Here is an 18,553-nt window from a genome sequence, read left to right as displayed (position 1 = left end):
AGAGAGAACAAAGTCCAACAGTGCTCCCTCCCTCCCTCCACCCACCCCCAGGAATCTGCACAAAATGAGTATCACATAGACCCCACGTGGGATAACTGCGTGGACAAAAGTAACCAGGGTCCAGAACATAAAACATCCTCTCCGCTGAGTATTGTCAGGCAGGCTCCAGAACATTAATGAAAAGGAAAAAAAAAAAAAAAAAGAGGGGAAAAAAAAGGACTAGACTAATAAATATTTAACAGCCCGCTGCATTTACAGCTTCTGAGACTCCATGTACTTTTAACGTTCCAAAACCAGTAACCTGCAGGAAATTTTCCATGCTGGTCCGAAGCTGAGGAGTTAGGAAGGTCACTGCATGCCTAACGAGGCCTTCAAGAAGATTTAAACAAGAGGTAATTACAAACAAAAATGCAGAAGAGAATATGGCACCTTTTGTGTGCTGGGGACTGGGGAGGGGAGATGGAAWGAAATACGTTTTCCTATTCTTAGGACTCAAGTGTAAGTCTAAACTCACCGTGTCTGGCCGGACAAATCATATTCAGAGCCTGACAAAAATTCATCTCTCTGGGGTTACACAAACAGATGATTCAGAAAAAGAAGTGTTTGAGAGCTACAGCAGTGAGAGAGAAAAGCAAACCAAATTCCAAAGCAAAATTCGAAAGGAATCCCAAGTGCAGCAGTGTCCAACCTTTCCATAGTTAGTTTCGCTAGCTCAGGCTGCAGCAACAGCCTTTCCTCTTTCTTCCTGGCCTTTCACCACCAAGATTGCCCTTTTCCTTTGTCTTCCCTCTGYTCCCATTACTCCCTCTCTCCACAGAAAGTTCAAGCTGACCACCCCACACGTGCACTCAGCCCAGCAGCTCTGCTTTCTCCATCCCCTCCACCCTTAGGTATTATTTTGGCAAGACTAATCATTCCATTTACAAACTGTATTTCCACTCCATCCAAGGAAATTCAAGGCATTTATTTCATGAATTCACTTTTCTGAGGGCTGAGTTTAATTCCTAACTACCAAGGACTGGAAAAATCTCAGATGAAACCCTTCCAACAGCGGTGCCTGAAAATTTTTGCAATACTGGAGAGCCTAATACCCACCAAGGYGGGTAGTGTGAAGTTTAAATGCCTTAGAGAGCTGGACACCAAGGTCTGCGTAAAAACAGGGATCGACATCCTCTAAACTAATTGAAAACACCTGTAAGTAAACACATTGCTGAAGACTATTTCACTGCAGGTGGATAAAGAGCCTCTCATGGGGACCTGGATTTGTGCAGAGAGAATTTGAGTCCTGCTCTGCCACAGCAGAGCATTTCTGACATGAGCTTCCCTTCTCAGTGCAAAGTGCAGCGCAAGGGTCCAACCCTGCTGGGACACCACTAGGATACAGTAGCAAAGGGAAAAAAAATCCTTCCTAGTAGTATGTACAGTAGCTCTGTATATGCACCTGTGTTTGTAAAGAAGAATTCGATTTTCTTGGGCGAATTTCACTCCCACTCATCTTTCTCCTGTAATTTTAGGACTGGTACAATCCCCAACCAGTCACTTTGGATATATGGGTTCATTTCATCCCTTTTACTCTGCTCTAACTCGCCTCCTCCTCCTCCCTTTTCCCACCAGCAGCCCCCTGAGTTGCTAAGTCTGTGAGACTCCATCCACCATGGCTTTCCTCACACCCAGCACATCACGATCCAGGTTCTTTGAACCCTGTTCCWCCAAAAACTCACAGGAATAACCAATGCCCAAGGAGGCAAATGCGTTTGACACTGAAGCACGTGGAGCTACCAGCAGGTACCAGAACCAGATAACGCTCCAAGCATTTCCGTGGCTGGTTAAGAGCAGACTGGAGATAAGCAGCAGGCAACCAGGGAGAGCCTGGCCCTGCACAGCTTCACATACACTGCAGAAAACTGCATTTCCTGAGCAGCCTCTGGTTATTTTTTCCCCCAAATAAGAAAAGTTAAAAGGTGACATGAAAAACCCAGCAGCACAATATCCAAGTATTTATTGCCAGGAGAGCAAGAGCTGTCCTCACCTTTACTGCACGCTCTGCACGCGTGTGTATATGCATGCATGTCAACAGAGCTAGAGCCAGCCACTGCCTCAGCTGTTAACACAAAGCTGGACACACCAGGGCATGCAGCGTGTGCCATTTCATGTTAATACATAAACCTAAGTTAYTGCCTCTCATATTGACATTTTTATATGCTAGCTATATATGCTACCTATACAAACGGGCTGTTCTGCTGCATTTGGCAAAGCAACATCGCATGCATGTCTGAGGGATACTGGTTTTCTGCATCGTCCCAAATCAAAATTGCCCAGGACTACTCTTTGGACAAAATTTTTTGTTACCTATGGAAGTTTAAAGCTACTGATTCCTACTGCGGGTAGAAGAAGTGCAGATAGTCCCAGATTTTAAGATCTGACCCGACAGAAAATACAGAGGCTTGAACCTGAGACTTGACCTGAATATTGTCTCCTAATTCTTTTGGTCAAATTTTGTAAATTTATATTTGTTCAGGACATAGAAGACTCTGTTACTCTGCTTTTTCTTTTTTCTTTTTTTTTGTTTGTTTGTTTTTGCATTTCTTTTTTAAGTTAAGCAGTGAAACAACATCTAGGTTCAAACCCACCATCTCAGGTTTCAGTAGCTTTGCAAAACCGMTAGAAAACTGCTGCGTCAACATGAGAATTTAGCAATCAACACCCAATTCTCCCTTCTTTGCAGTAAGGCCCGACGTGTCCGCACATGAAAAGCCTGGAAGGTGATCAGCATAACCACAGGTGGAATGGGTGCCCAAAGAACACGCAGACATCAACACAGAATGAGCACACAGAGTCATTAGCCACAAAGCACAGACAAGCCAGCAGATGAAACTAGGGGAAAAAAAATAAAATAAAATAATCACTCTCCTAGCATAAGCTGAGCACAGCTTCAAGGTCTTACCCCTGCTAGGCATCAACAGGCGCTTCTTCATGTTGCCTGACAGAGCACAAGTGAACAGAAAAGAGAAAAACATCACATCAGCAGCCTGAACAGCAGCAGTTTTAAAAAGTTCTTAATGTTACAACACAAACAGTATCAAACGTTCATAACTGTATCCCAGACAAGCCACGTGTAGTTAAAGCTAAAGGTGAAAAAAATAAATAAAATGAGGAAGATTCTGTTCAGCTGTATCAAAAAAAAATCACTGGTTTAACTCCACTATGACAGCATAAAGGTGCAAGAATAAGACACAGCAGGACAGAATGTGGTTTTCCTCCAAGGAAGTCTGTAGAGGAATTTAGCTCGTGTTCACTCCTGGGAGGACAGAGATTGCCTCTCCCTCCCCACCCACACTCACTGTTTCAAGTCAAGAACTTTCAAACAACCTCCTATACTAAAAAAACACAGGAAAGCCTATATAGACAATATACATTTTGCAGAAAAAAATATATACCATCCATTCCATTGTGTTGTTCGTAACTTCTTTTTCCCAGGATAGTCGGGGACCCATTATTAATGACAGGTGTAAACTTAGCAGGCGTCAGGTTGTTGAGTGAACTGGACAAACTCTTTGCAGGATCTGGTTTCGGAGGACATGGATGAGACTCTGTTGAGAAAGAACAGCATTTTGTCAGTGAATGGACTGGAATTGTAAGTCTGAAAACAACCTGCACGCTTTCCAAGTGATCAAATATGCTTCACCTCTCCTTAAGTGTAAACTATTTTTGAACTCTCGATTCTGAATTTGACCCTATTTTTGACTGAATGCTGCTACTTATATAAAGGTATATATATTGAGGACTTCAACATATTGTTTTAAACAACATCATAACAACATATCTTTGTTCTAAAAGAAGAGTTAAGAGGAAAATAAATACTTAGTTTCCAGATTTCTGTTCTACGATGATTTGGGTAATTTCTGGGCTTCTTGGGGTATCTCATTAGTAACACAAAGTTTCAAGTAAAACACTCAACAGAGAAGCAGCAAGTAATATTTATTATACACTGAATCTTAAAATATTTCATCAAAGTAAGTGTTCAGACAAACATAAGATCRACTCCAGTGTTTCTTATCAAGGCAAAAAGGTAATGGATTCCCTTGCTGGAGGGAACAAGGGAATTCCAACTCCTTAATTTTCTCTAGCAAGATCCACAATAACATTTAATAATATATAAAAATATATATATATTTTTAATCCAACATGAGCATCTAAATCCAAAACAAAAATGGAAAAGAAGAAAGAAAGGTCAGCAGACTCGGTGAGTAGGTTTTCTGCTTGGTTTGTTCGTTTTCAATACCTAAATAGCGGAGCACTGCTTCCAAAGGCTTTCGAACCACTTGCTTTAATAGCAACGGATTTTCCGATGCCTCCGGTAAACGTGCTGTGCCTGTAAAACAAAAATAACAGAGTTAGAAGGTAAAGACATGGAGGTAAATGACTCGATTATCTCTTCTGAAAGAGCTTTCCTATCAGAAGGAGTATTTACAGATTGCAAGCATGTCTTGGCAATATGGCACAAATGCAGCAGAAGGGTGTTTTAGCCAACAAGCAATCCTTTAAAACAAACAACTTGGGCATTTTGAGTGTGATTTGAAAATAACAGGCTGTAGCCTGGGCTCAGCTAGCGCACTCTGCAAGCCTCCCTAGTTATTGTTGGCCCAGCAGTTCTGAGAAAGAGGGTGTTCACAGAAGGTAGAGCTCAAGCTTCATAGGAAAGGAATCTCGGACACGTCTTTTCCTTGGCTTTGGGAGCAGGAGCCCAGCTGCCCCAGCACTCACACTCTGCTTTGATTGCCGCGCTGTTAATTGGCAGATAGGGGTGTCTTGCGGCGTGCCAAGGGCGCAGGATATCTCGACATAAACGTCTGGCAATTCTCGTCAGTTTGGTTGTATGGAGATAAAAAGCTTGTCGGGTCTTCATAGCAAACTTGGGGCTCCCACTGTTTCGCACTGGCACTCCGTGAGGACTCTGTTTAGAGAAGGAAAGAAAAATAAAGGCAATTTCTAACAAAAATAATTGTCGAAAAGCAACTTTCTGGAACAGAGATAACTTCACATAAAATCATTTTCAACTGCCGGTTCTCAGGTATAAAAACACTAACAGTATCACAGATCAAAATATTTTTGGGTACAGGTCTTCCCTGTTCCCCAAATCTTGCCCATGAGCATTTGGCTTTTCTTTCAAAATAATCTTGCAGGACTGAAGTTCCTATTAAATCTTACTTTGAGCTCAATGAACAACGCATTTATAGAGCTGACAACTAATCGTGGCACATAGTGAAGAATACTGAAAGCCCTTTATCTACCAGGAAAAGCAAAAACAGTATCTTTTTCAGGAAAAGGAGCTAGACTAGACAGTGAAGTCATATTTTGGATCTCAAAACAGAGCTGTTGGTGGGAAATAGGAGGAAATTTCAGTTTAGGGAGAACAAGGTTTCCCCTTCTCAGGCCACATAACATAATTTTCAAGCAACAAATAAGAGTTATAAGGCTGATAAAAGCTGGTGGTTAACTCCACAATTAAGTAGCTCCAGTGGGCCAAGAGAAGCCTGGAAAGAAAGAGAGAGAGCAAGGATTGGGACTGAGGAGAGTAGGAATTTAAGAGTAAAATTCAGTGGGCTCTATCCAGCACACGTAAGGCAGCTGCGCTTTCCAAGCAGCCCAACAGATGATGCTCCAAGACTGGGCTTCAACATCCAGAAGAATTGAGGGAGTTTGCTTAATTTAAGTGGGCGAATGAGGAGGGGAAGGGGAGGAAATCATACAATGCTTATTGAAGACCTATACAAAAGGGAGGGATTAATTTAAAAAATAGATAAGGTAGAGAAACAAGATAAGGGATTTCTCAAAGCTGCTATCTATTTGAGATACCTAATTTTGAATGTACTCTGGGGATGGGAACAGCTTGCAGGAAATAATGATTTTTTTTTTTTTTTAAATAGAAAGAAAATCAGTCGTCTCCCTACAGCCAAGACTGCAGAATCACCACGAACAGAAACACTGACTGTTTTTCCAGCTTTTCCCATCTTTGTTTAATTATCCCAAGTATGTGAAGGATAGTTTGCTAAAGAGTATTTTTTCTCTCCCCTGGGCAGCGCTGGGCCAGAGATGATATAGAGCCCAAGCAAAGGTGTCGACTCCTGCAGGTCTAAATCCATACCTGCTCATGAAATTTCAAACCATGGACAACAATGAGGGTTGAAGTCATTCCTTTTGTTTTGTTAAATTTTTAAGAATAGCGAAGAATTAATAATATATGACAGTGCTCCTAAGCACCTAAGCTCCCAGACAAGAGTACTGAGCTGCCTGCTTGCCTGATACCTACCAAATTATTGCGGTTTGGTCCTGGTCTCTCTCCATCTAACCGTGTTGGCATTTTCAAGCCACCGTATTTCTTCCAGTAGGTCCAACAGGATGCACAGAGGCGACACTGCATGTTAGGGGGACCCCAAGAATACCACTGGTAAGACTGTGTGGCTAGAGATAACAAAGGTGAAAATTATATATATCCTTAAGCAGGATCACTTCGCAGAGCTTATTCTCTTTAGAGCTATCACAAAAAGAAAACCCCCACAAAGACAGTGCAAAGCTCAAACAGACTTTAAAAACTCGATGACGACCTCCCTTGTCCTCACCAGTGTAAAATGTGTTTGCAATTTCAGCAAAATTAGATACATATATAAAAACATTTTAAAATATGAACAGTAGAAAACAAGCACTAGGATGCAAAAAATTGTTGCCAATGAAACTAAAAGCTTTCATTTTGCAAAACTGATAGACACAATTTATCCACAGCATGGAGGGGATTCTCTTCAGAAACTCCCTACACATTAATTTTACATCTAAGGAAAGCAAAATAAATTTTAGACTTGACTCCTCACACAATCCCACATACCATTGTGTCAAAATGCTCTCCATTAAGGAAGAGGACGAGCATTAGAACTCAGCATACTAATGAGACACAGCACATCAAATACAAACAGATATTTTACAAGAGCTGTGGAAAAAAATCCCGCCAAGTTCACACCTCAGTCATTTTAGACGTTTCATCAATAGCCAGTGGCAATTATGCAGAATCTTTCCTAGTTCCCCCACCCCCTGCCCGAGTACTTTGCAATTATATTTACCATCATAACATCAACAACCCCACAAAGCTTTACTTAAACGCTGCTATATGAAATTGTGTTCCCACCCCAAAAAGCCTTTTCTCCCACCCTCCCACCACGAGAAAGCGTTGACTTTGCTGCCTGCAGCGCAGTCCTTGCCCTGGCTATGCACAACGCTGTATTGGCAGGTCACTTACTATAACAGCTCTCACAGGCCCGTCCTGCTCCCGCGTTCTGTGCCTGCACTCCAGTACCATTTACCACTCCCGGCTTGACATTATTTACATTGATCTGGTTGGGGTTTGGCTTGTTACTTAAAAAAAAAAAAACAAAGCAAAAAGGAGGATAAACGTTAATTCAGGCATGCTATTTCCTACGTGACTTAAAATATATTTATTTTACACAGTGTAGAGGTTGAAAGGGAATATTTAAATTTCTTCCATCCTATGGCTTCCCAAACTAGAGGCTGTACTTACCAGGAATCTGATTTATGTGAGCACACTTTCTGATGTCCGTATTATATTAGATGCCATTTTCAGGAATCCAAAAGCACTCAGAAATCAATAACTTTTGATTGAAAGGCTCAAAGCTTTGGGTTTGAGCTCAAACTCAACCATGACTCAACTCAATCTGAGTCAGGTTTGAGCTCAAACTCAACCTGACTCAACTCAACCCATGAGTTGGGTCACCTCATCCCACCCAGCTCCCTAGCCAAAGGTCTGCAAGGGGGACGACACTTTTCAACCGTCTCTCCCAAGTTCTCGGGAAGAGGGAAGGAGAAGGAAGGGAGAAAAGCAAACAGATGACTTGCAAGGCACCCAGAAAAACAAAAGTAATTAATGAATATGAGCCTTCTGACAAGACTTTAAATCATGATCTGCAACTCTATGAAAAACACTTAGATTTTTGCCAATTGGACAAAGTCTGAAGGTCTAACATCTGCAGAGAAGGAAATCCATCACCCGCTGTCATTGGTACCCTCTGCTGTAATAATATTTGAACCACCTCAGCTCTTCCCTATACTCTTATTAAAATGTTGACTCACAAAGAAAGCTACAACAAGAGCTGAGATGAGAAGGACAAACAAATTCCTGGCAGGGAAAGAGCAGAGTGGAAGAGTATAAGACCTCTGCAAAGAAAATTCCAGGTCTGAGGGGGAGAAGTGGGACAGACAAAAGAAACACAGCATGGGAGAGAACTGCGGGCACAGAGAAGCACTGCTGAAGGGACAGGGCTTCTGGGGACAGAGGAAGATGGGGCAAGTCTGCACAAGAAATTTGAGATGAAAATGCACAAGAAAATAGTTTTTTAATAAAAAACTCCAGGTTGCTGTTAGAAGACCCTCTTTCTCTTCATTTGAAGACATTTGATCAGACATGGAGATAAAGGGCTTGGTAAAGCACCATTTTTATAGAGACAAAGCAGATTCTGCTAAAAATGGCCTAAAAAGACCACACACACACACAAGTAGATGACAGTATTTGCTCATTCCAAGAACAATTTCAGACAGCATTCAGATGTCGCTCCTCCCTGTAAAGCTGTGAAAGATAAAAAAAAAAAAAAAAAAATGTGGAAGAGACATCTTGGACAGTTTAGTGGTTTGTGAGTGTAATAAAATGAGTTTGCTCCTTCAGTACACTGAGCAGACCCCCAAAAAGCAGAGCAAAGAGCAGGGGCACTTAGATCAGCGAGCCTGATTAGGTGTTCTCATTCTGCTTATTAACCTGCCTGGCTCCTCCAGGGACTAGAGCGTGTCAGGGTTACTGGTGGGACGGTGTGAGGGGCTGATGCCCCGGAAGGCACGAGGTGCGCAGGCACAAGACCGGGAAAGCCCAAGCGGGCGCCTTCCCGCTGGCTTCCTCCCACCCAGCACTTCCTTCTCGGGATGTCGCTGAGCAGCTCGAGGAAGACAATCTTTGCCAGGGGTTCCTGCCATCTCCACGGGCGCACGTTATCACAATTCTCCAGAGCAGGCTCCCCTCAGGGATGCACACCACTACAGGCACTCAGCGGACCGAGGGCAGAAGCCTAATGTCCCACCCCAGGTCCTACAGGTTGCCCTCAGCCACGTTGCTGCTTGTCTATATATTGATTTATCAGCTAAAAACCAGCAGCAAAGCCCATTCAATGCAACACAGAGAGGCTCCCTAGGGGAGCAGCCCAGACTAAGATCACATATAACAAGGCAACGGCCACACTCTGTTGTCCCCTCGATCCGCCCTTAGGAACCTGATGTTGCAAACCAGCAGAAGAGTGCATGAATAAAGACGGATCAACCATCACCATGGACGGAGATGACCATGGTGAAGCTGCAACAGTAACTTCACTTCTGGATTTTGGAGCATAGATCAGTGTAGGTGCAAGAGCAAGCACCAGAAAGGCTCTCACTCCAAAGCTAAAAGGAAAGTTTCACAACTGCAGTTATAAAGAGTCCAGACAGCAACTCTGGTCATCATGCCACAAGCAAACAGCACTTGACTATTGTCGATTTGTTAAACTTGTTTGATTTGAAAGCCTGCTAGACTTCTGAATAAGAGAGTTAGATGAATAATTGAATGAATGATTAGGCGATTAATGAAGTAAGAGATGCAAATACGACAGTGGCAATACTGGTGGTGTGGCAAACTACTATTTCCAGTTCTTAATTCGGGAATTCAATTGCAATAGAATATTTGATTATGCTAGACCCACGGATCATGAAACACAGATTTACAGGGTATATTATGTAGGAGAATGGTCTCAACTGAAGAGTTTAAGAGGAAAAGGCACATGCAGAAAGAAGGCCCTGGAAGCCAGTCATCAATGACTGAAGCCTCACCCCAAAACTCAATGTGAAGATAATTCTCAAACATGTACAACACTGAAATCTTTCACTGCGTGACTCACTACTGACATTTGAGCCCCAGTACAGTGCTAAATTTTGTTCTAATAGCTTTAAAAGCACAGTAAGCTTAATATCATCAAAGTAGGATTCCATGTATTCAGGTAACCACAGTGGTAATGCATGCAATTAAGAAATAACACCTCAGAAAAAGAACAATTTTAATCTTTTGTAAGAACATTTATGCCATCTACCCTTTGGCATCTAATTCGAGGCTCTGAATCCTCGTGCAGACAGCAGAGAGGTGAGTTCTCATCACAGCAGTCCAAGGCAGAGTAAATACTGACTATTATGAACAGGACTGCTGAACAGAGCTTTTTAAAAACAAAGTTTTCTCTAACAAAATGATGAAGATTACTGTCCTATCACAGCTACAAAAAGAAATGGGATTATGTTTCTAATAAGCTTTCATGCCATAACAGCTTCTGTACAATTAAACAGGAAAGGTGAAGACTTATTCTTTAGGCACAAAAAAAATCATGCATAGGAATTATCTTCAGCTTGTAAAAGTCTCCCTTTGCAGTGACCCAAAGCTGTGACCCATTTCTCCAGCTTCCCTATTGTTTTAATTAAAAAACAAAAAGAAAGGGAGGAGGTAAATAACATCTCCCTACTGTATCCAGGTTTACAAGACAGCATTTGCTGCTTGTGAAAAAATGCTTTGAGATTCTCAGAATAAAATAAGTGTACATAGAAGGCATTAATTTACATTTACATTCAGTTTGCAATTTAGATTTTACATCAATATATTTGGGAGAGCAAGGATCAGAGAGCATTTCTTTTTTCCCTTGCTGTTCTTACTCATTCTGCTATCGTTTAGATCAAAGCAAAAGAAAGAAAAGCCATGTAAAAAAAAATCATCATCTTCATGATTTGCAAATGTCCTAATCCCCCAAAGCACCAGCTAAATAACCAGATCATTATTAAAAAGAATTGGTGAGTATGATACGATCACTAAAACGTGACTTAAACAATGGGCTGAATAATGCACATGGGTAAATACTAGATGGCAAAGGGGACTGAGGCCACGTGCAGCTGGAAAGCTCTCCCAGCCCTGCATTCACCTGCGTGGATGACACGATGAAGTGTAAAGAACACAAATATCTGTGTTCATGGCTGTGCTGCTTTTCTTTATTTAACACCACTCCCACTGAAAAAGAAACTGCTCCAGAAAATAATTAAGAGATTTTTCCTGAATGCAAAAATTCTGATGATTTTATAGTGCTTCCTTTCACCAGGGAAGCCTGCTCGTGCCTTTCATCCTCGAGGACGCTTTACCAACCCCGTGTACAAATGCTGGGTCCTGTTGTATCTACTGCAGGTGTCTGGCGAAAACCACGGGCTCTTCTCACACTGTGAACAGGAATGTCTGTCTAAGAGCTAAGATGTTGGTTTGGCACCAGAGGCTCTCAAGTCCATGGCCTGCGTAAACCTGCACAAGGCACTTGGCTTCTCCATGCTCTGGTTCCTCATACTTTAAATCCAAGGCATATTGTCAGGCTTCAAGTATCACCTATGGAGCTTTTTCACAGTATACTATGGATGAGAAATGAAAAATAACCTTTGAAGGCTGCTTCCATTGTCTTGCTTATTATTCTTCAAAGTTACAGGGACTGGAAATCAAAGGCAGAGACAACAATAGCAAGCACACGGGAAGAGACAGAAGTCTTCTCTCAAGTACAGAGGGAAGTGGCTGATTTGATTACATTCCCCAGATAGCAACAGGAATTATCTTGCGGAGATACAGGGCTGAAGGATAAGATCCCATTCCAGACCATCATTATCAAATGAGCACTATAACCTCTCAAATACAAAGCCCTACATCCATTTTAATCCTAGAGCAGGAGCAAGCCTACCAGGCTCTCTTTTGTAATATCCTTTTGTATCTGCAGGCTAATTTTCATTGGCTTTTGCTTCACAGGCCTATCATGTTGTGAATTCATCTTTAATTTGGTGTCCAGTCTCTCCCTGCTCAGTAAAAGCATCCATAAGAAGCAATACTATTAAAAAAGAGCATGGTAAAAAAAAAATGGTTTTCACTCTGAATATTACATTTGATGTTTGCTAGATTTACTAAGGAAAAATGAATGATTGTCTTGCAAATTAAATATTTAAATTTAAATTTCGGTTTAATTAACAGAATACATGATAGAAGTTCATAAATATTTGAAAGGAGGTAAAGAGAGAGAGTGCAGGAATTACTGAGGGTAATACACGTAAGAACGTGTCCATGAGTGAAATTCAAAAAGCAGAAGGGCGGGTGAAGATTTAATTTCCACATCACAACACCTGGGTTTTGCCATGCCAAGGGACACAATACCCTTCACTAAGGATTAAAATCTGTCGTGCGTTAGGAAATGACCACCTCTGGCTCATCCACTGATGCAAATAAGAAAAAAACAAAGCACAGCACAAAACAAAACATTAACAGGGAAAGTCCTCCAGACCCAATGGAGGAAATACCCCAGGCTGCAGAAGCAGGAGGTCGATAGGAAGGAGCAGCCTGGCCTTTCCCACTCGTGCCCGGAGGGGCAGGCGCACGGAGCCGGGCTCTGCTGTGTGCCAGCCAGCTCCGAAGCACCAGGGCTGCTGCGTTTGCTTTTGCAAGGCTCCTAGCTGGTCATTAGCAGCTGGGACATTAGCATTAATGCAGTTAAATAAAAAGAAATTCAAGCTTATTTGAACATCGGCAGAAAGTTCATTATATTGGCAATCTAATTTAATAATTCTCTGACCTGTCTGCTTTACTGTTTCCCTCTCTGCACCCTCCTTCCCTCTTCCTCCCCCTTTTTCTTTTTTGGACAATATGTAATTGAAGAAAATATGTAATGCTGCCAAGGCCTGGAAACTGCGACATCAGACCTTCCATACTGAAGCAGGAAATGGAAGAACACAAAAGGAGTACTTACTAGTTGGGTATATACACTTGTTTTAGCTTGCTCTCTGCTTCTGCTGCTTTCAATCGTTTCTTCAAAAGAAAAAGAAAAAAGAAAAACATCAGAACAAAAGGATAACTATTTTACTTGAGAGTCAAGTAATTCACCCATAAGCATCTTCACTGTTCCTTAATAAACAGTAATCAATTTTCTTTTCACTAAGTTGTGACCACAATGTCCTTCTCCAACAAGGTAACTGAAAACAACTGTGAGTGCATGAAATTACTATGTACACAACATGGTGAGAAATCGAAGAGATTACAGAGAACTACTTGTAGGGACAATCTTCTCACCCCCGTGCAGTACAATATAAATTTAGGCATTGTTTTGCCCACAACCTTTTTTCCCCCAGTGCAGAAACGAGTCTGACATACCGGTCTGTCTGCTCTCCTTGATATTACACACCATTTAGACTTAAAAAAAAGGTGTGGAAAAGCACCTTCTTTATCACGTTTCTTGAAAAGTTGAACGGATTCAGGAGTTTGAAGGCAGATTTTGTGCTGACAGGCTGCTTTTCTGTAATGCACTGCAAACCCTTTGACAGTGGAGGTTTTCTTTACAAGGCCAAGAGCTCAGCTCAAAAACTGGTACGGAACTACCCGCTAAGTTTATTATTTACAGCATGTCATCATTTCAAACTAAACAGCTTTTCTTTTGTTCAGCTGTGCCTGTGAGCTTGCTGATATCCCAACAGACAGGGCACAGGTAGGCAATGAGCAGGAGCTTTACTAAGCAGCCAAGAATTCCTTTTACAGCTCAAATATCCACCTTCTTTACAAAGTAAAAGTGAATTTCTAAGGTTCTAACTTCCTCTTTATTTCAGCAGCTAAATGAATTGAATCACAGAATAACTTTGGGCTGGAAGACCCTCCAGAAGCTCTAGTTCAAGCCCCTGCTCTTGCAGAAGTCTACCTAAACCCAGGACAACATCCTTCGTGCAAGGCAATAGCCCAATTTCTGCATAAAAGTGGAGGTTTTGGGTTGCTACGAGATGGGAGGCATCAACCTCCAGACAAAAGCGCTGCTATTTTGAAGGGGACTGGTTTGCTCGGTGGTTGAAGCATTCTTCCAGACAAACAGATTAACTTAACACTTCTTGCGGAGCAGCCTCCAGGCACAGCCTAGAAATACAACCGTTAAAACCCCCCACATCATTCTCTGCATAGAAACAGGAAGCACTAGAAAACTGAAAAGCGAGTCACTGAGGAATTGGACAAACATAAAAATCCCCTTTTCAGGGGCACAACGGACAGATGTAGAAGGAATGAAGTAACCCTTTCCAGTGAGCACAAGTTTTCCCCTCTGCTGTGTAAGGGTCCCTGCTCAAAGGTCTCTACCCCTAGGGAACCGTCACCTCACCTTTTTCAGCAGAGAAACGTCAACCTATCCTAAAAACCACCCAGTAACTGCATTAACAAACAAGAGAACAAAGAGAAAACAATCAAATCTGGTGCAAGATGCCTTTGAGGAAGCTTGTATAAGAATCTTGTACCAGTAGAGAACAGTTCCACCCCCTTCCACCCTCCCATTTCCACTGGATCGGAGGCGGCAGGAGGAATATAGGGTTTTTGGCAAAAGCTCCCAAGGGGACCATTCATTACGTTGTGACATTCTAGGAAATCTGCAAATGGAGAAGCTTCATGGAAGCACAAAGCACTACCAGTAGCTGAAGCAATGCACTACCCGCTTGGAGACACGATTAATTTAGGCTATTAAGCAACACTTTAGTCAACTGATGAACACCGACCCCACACTGCCCGTTTTCTTTGTGACCGCCCGTTTTCTTTGTGACCACCGTGCAGACTCCGAGGTGACAATTCCCGTGGGTCACCTGGACTTTGTGAGACCTTCCTCACCTTCAGGGGCCTGGGGATCTCATCCCAATGCTATGCAGAACATTTCATTTTTAAGACTACTGTACCAACCAGCAAAGCAGCTTTGATGATCCGGTAGATAAGAACAGGCTGGTTTTACACTATATATTTTTGGCCCCGAGGAATCAGTCTACCAGATCTGTCAAGTTTTCTATTCTCTGACAAAATAACCCCTTTATGGAGAGTGCCTCACTAGCTCCTTTGCCAGTTAGTAATTGATTTGTGCCTGAAGCAAATGGGTTTTAATGCCTTAAATTTTTAATGTTGTCTGATGTAGTTTTGTATATTCTCATCCACAAAACAAACAAAAAAAATGCACACGTGAACATTTGTAATATTTGTGAATTTTCTAGAAGTCTAGTGTAAATTAAATCTTTGTCTTTGCGAGGTGTTAATACACGAGGAACTGAAGTATTTCCTCACACTCACTTCTTCCCATGTATATGAAGGGGATATTACCAACTTGCCTATTCCACCAGCACCAGGGGAATTAAATTACTGAGCACAATGTGGGTAACGATGCAAACATCTCTCTACACATGGTCTCCAGCTTCAACAGCTTACACTCTCCCCCTGAGCCTGAAAGAATCTTAAAATAATGTGATGTATCAGAGCAAATGTTTAGAATAACATCTTACTCTATAAGATTTTATGGCTTATAGACTTCCCTAATCGAGACTTATTGAGCCCTCCCTCCTCTAAGCGGTCGAGTGACACCTGGACTTCGCCAGCATCTCTTATGTTTGTTTTTCAGGTCTGTGCACAACTCAAAATTGATTTTGTTACTTCTTCCTACTTCATTCTTGTCATGTAGCACTTTTCTAAGGACACTTCCACAAGATACGAGTTTCTGCATTGCTCTCTCCTTAAAATTTCATCTCCATCTTGAGGCTAAAGGCTCCTCTTGCACAAATTAAACGCAGAAAGTCTAATTAAAGCCCTCATCCCTCAGAAAATACACTACTAATTCAAATGATCTTTTGCCAGTGCCCTCTCTGGAGCAGTTTCTCCATGACTGCAGTGTTATGCTTCCAACTGCTCAGGACTTACCTGCGTTGGTATGCAAAGCACCATCAAACCACCACCAAGGCACACACACCCTGGAACTGGCAGCCGCCTGAGAACTTTGAATAACCAACTTTGAATAAAAACACAGGCAAGCCCGAACATCTCATCACATCTCTGGGAGCTTTCAAATCATGAGAGGGAAGCCACCAAATAGAAGTTACTCACTGGTTGCCATTTCAAGCATTGCTGATTCAGAAATACATGCTCTCATGAACACACGTGGAAAATCTGTCTTGAGAAAGGGACATGTTCAACGGAGACATGGGATTCTGCATTTGGAACAGATTTCCCTCACTCTTTGCTTCAGGACTGACCTGAAAAGGTATCTGCTGTCAAACAAACCTTGGGATCGCTTGGAGGAGTTCAGGAGCCTACAGAACACCAGACATTTTGCATTGCCATTTCAGAGGGCAAAACCTTCCCTCTAACAATTCTGCTCAGGGGTGCTGGTCCTGTTCTTGAAATTATTCGGTTCCTATTGCCAAGGTGCTTAACTGGTGTCTTTGGCTTGCTGTAACTCAAGCCAAATAAAAATAACTGGGTAAGAGATCCAAGTGCAGTTTCCAAAAAAGGTCAATTTTGCATCTATCTCAGGCACAGTATCCTAGCCACGCAACCAGGAAGAGCTGTATTAAGCCTTCCCCTTCCCAGGCATACCAAGCATGCATTTATATATTTTAAAATTATTCTGGGGTTTTTTGACATGCATACAAGCACATCTCATACCGCACGCCAGCCCTGCAACACGAATGCCTTGTGTGGCTTATTTTTAGCATATTCTGTCTGCTGAAACTGTAGTTTCAGGCTTACAGAAGATGTAATTTCCTAGAATCAGAAGCTCTGGTTGCACTTTCCTTCCTGTTGGGCTCTGAAAAGGGCTCTTCTGTTGCAGGCAACTCCACCAAGGTTAGCTGCTATGATGGCAAGAAGCTGATGAATTCTCCTTTGGGATTCTGACAGCCCAAATCCTTCCTTGCTCCAGGAAAATCTCAAAGTAAATACAGAAGACAGTAAACAGCTCCCAGCTGAACATCTTTTATCAAAACAGGCAGTTTGCTGGTGACAAAAGCTTCATTATTATGTTGCGCAATTCTCAGAAATCGACAGGTTAAATAGATGTTTTAAGAGCATTTAGTCAAAAAGAAATTCAACAAAAATGACTATGTTATCAGATTTTTTTTGAAAAAAAACCTAACAATGCCTTACAGAGCTGGAATATAAATTTAATCGTCCTCAAAGGAGGAGGAGGAGTGAAACAACTCAGGACACACACTTTTCATATCCTCAGCACATTTTCAATACCTCATGTACAAAAAAGCCATTAGCCCCAGAACCATTTTGTGGCATTTGACTAAGAAAAAAAAAATCTGCACAAAATACTTTGAAGTAGACTGAAAAAAAAATGATGGGGAATGTGCTTTGTCAAAGACTTGGCACAGATAAGTCAAATCTCAATGCAAAATGCCACTAGTTCAAATATCACTTCCTATACTTTGTTGGCTTTATATACACACACACACACACGCACATTTTCCTGGTATTTTATAAATGTTTAATAGTATTACTTGCTTGGGAGCTCGGGGAATTTGAGATGAGTCTTCAGCTCAGTTGCAACTTAATTGATGTGATATCTCTGAACTGCAATTTCTACCCGTTGGACTTATTTTCACACCGTTCCTAAAGTGTCGCGGCTCTAACTGGAAGTTTTCCCCAAATCCCACTCCCTGGTACACTGCTAAGCACATGGGTAAAGCACGAAGTAGAACCACGATCCTCAAATCCACTGCATAGAGAGCCAGCAAAAAAGTCCAATAAACTATGGGGTTTTTTTTTTTTTTTAAGGTACAACAACCTAGCTCTGTACCATCTAGGCAAACACCTCATGCTGAACCTGCCAGTGGCACTTGACAATCCCTAGATCTGAAATGGGAGGACAGGGAGCACCCCAGTCACGCTGTGTAAACCACACTCAGTATCTTACCCATTGTGTCCACTCCACATCCATGACTCCTCCTCAGCGCAGTCTCTGAGGCTAATTTAGTTATTTATTTAGCATTTCCACACTTTCCATCGCTCCTGTCATCTTCTGTTCCTCTCCCTTACTGTTACACCCCTTGAGATGGGCAGAGCAGAACTTGATGACTGCAGGTGGGGATCTACCAAGCAGGAGGGCAATGTTCCTCTGCCTGCTCTTTTTGCTGCACGAGGGTGACATTTTCATGCCACAGACTAAAGTTTCCAGTTTTCACTAGCAGATGAAATAACTTCCCTCACTTTTCCCAGTTCCTACCCTATTGCTAGATGGCTGTTAATGGTTGAAGAGAGGCTAGATAAAAGATGCAAGGAAGGAGAAACAAGTGGACTCCTCTCAGGGCAGATACAGCTATCGTGTGTCAGCAGTCACTGTATCAACCACACATACAGTTCAACGAGGAAGAAAACGCCATGGCCTCGTTCTCCAGCCTTTCTTCACCCACCATATATTAGAAAATTTACACAGGAAGAGTTCAGATTTGTCTTGAGACTCTCTCAGTAATTTAAACAGTGTTCCAGGCAGAAAGAGGATGGTAAAAACCTGCTCTGTGCCCAATGTGGCACATGCTGAACATTGGCCAAGGCCCCAGGCAGACAGTCTTTATCCCAGGCTGAATTGCCAAACAAAGCAAGTTAAGACACATCATTTTCATAACTCCCCCTTTTCTA

General features: G+C 42.1%; 1 protein-coding gene across 1 annotated transcript in view; it reads right to left on the bottom strand.

Moving 5' to 3' along the window:
* Positions 1–18,553, bottom strand: part of MTA1 (metastasis associated 1) — a 55,324-nt gene that overhangs the window by 14,182 nt on the left and 22,589 nt on the right. The window contains exons 11-17 of the mRNA XM_026043763.1: positions 12,882–12,940; positions 7,289–7,404; positions 6,311–6,462; positions 4,765–4,954; positions 4,283–4,372; positions 3,438–3,590; positions 2,945–2,980 (exon numbers count right to left, since the gene is read on the bottom strand). Coding sequence (XP_025899548.1) covers positions 2,945–2,980; positions 3,438–3,590; positions 4,283–4,372; positions 4,765–4,954; positions 6,311–6,462; positions 7,289–7,404; positions 12,882–12,940 — 796 coding nt within the window. The remainder of the gene's footprint in view (positions 1–2,944; positions 2,981–3,437; positions 3,591–4,282; positions 4,373–4,764; positions 4,955–6,310; positions 6,463–7,288; positions 7,405–12,881; positions 12,941–18,553) is intronic.

Source organism: Nothoprocta perdicaria, unplaced genomic scaffold, assembly GCF_003342845.1.
Source record: "Nothoprocta perdicaria isolate Ctin4 unplaced genomic scaffold, notPer1 scaffold_34, whole genome shotgun sequence".
NCBI classification, from domain to species: Eukaryota; Metazoa; Chordata; class Aves; order Tinamiformes; family Tinamidae; genus Nothoprocta; species Nothoprocta perdicaria.
This window is presented reverse-complemented; position numbering and strand designations above follow the sequence as displayed.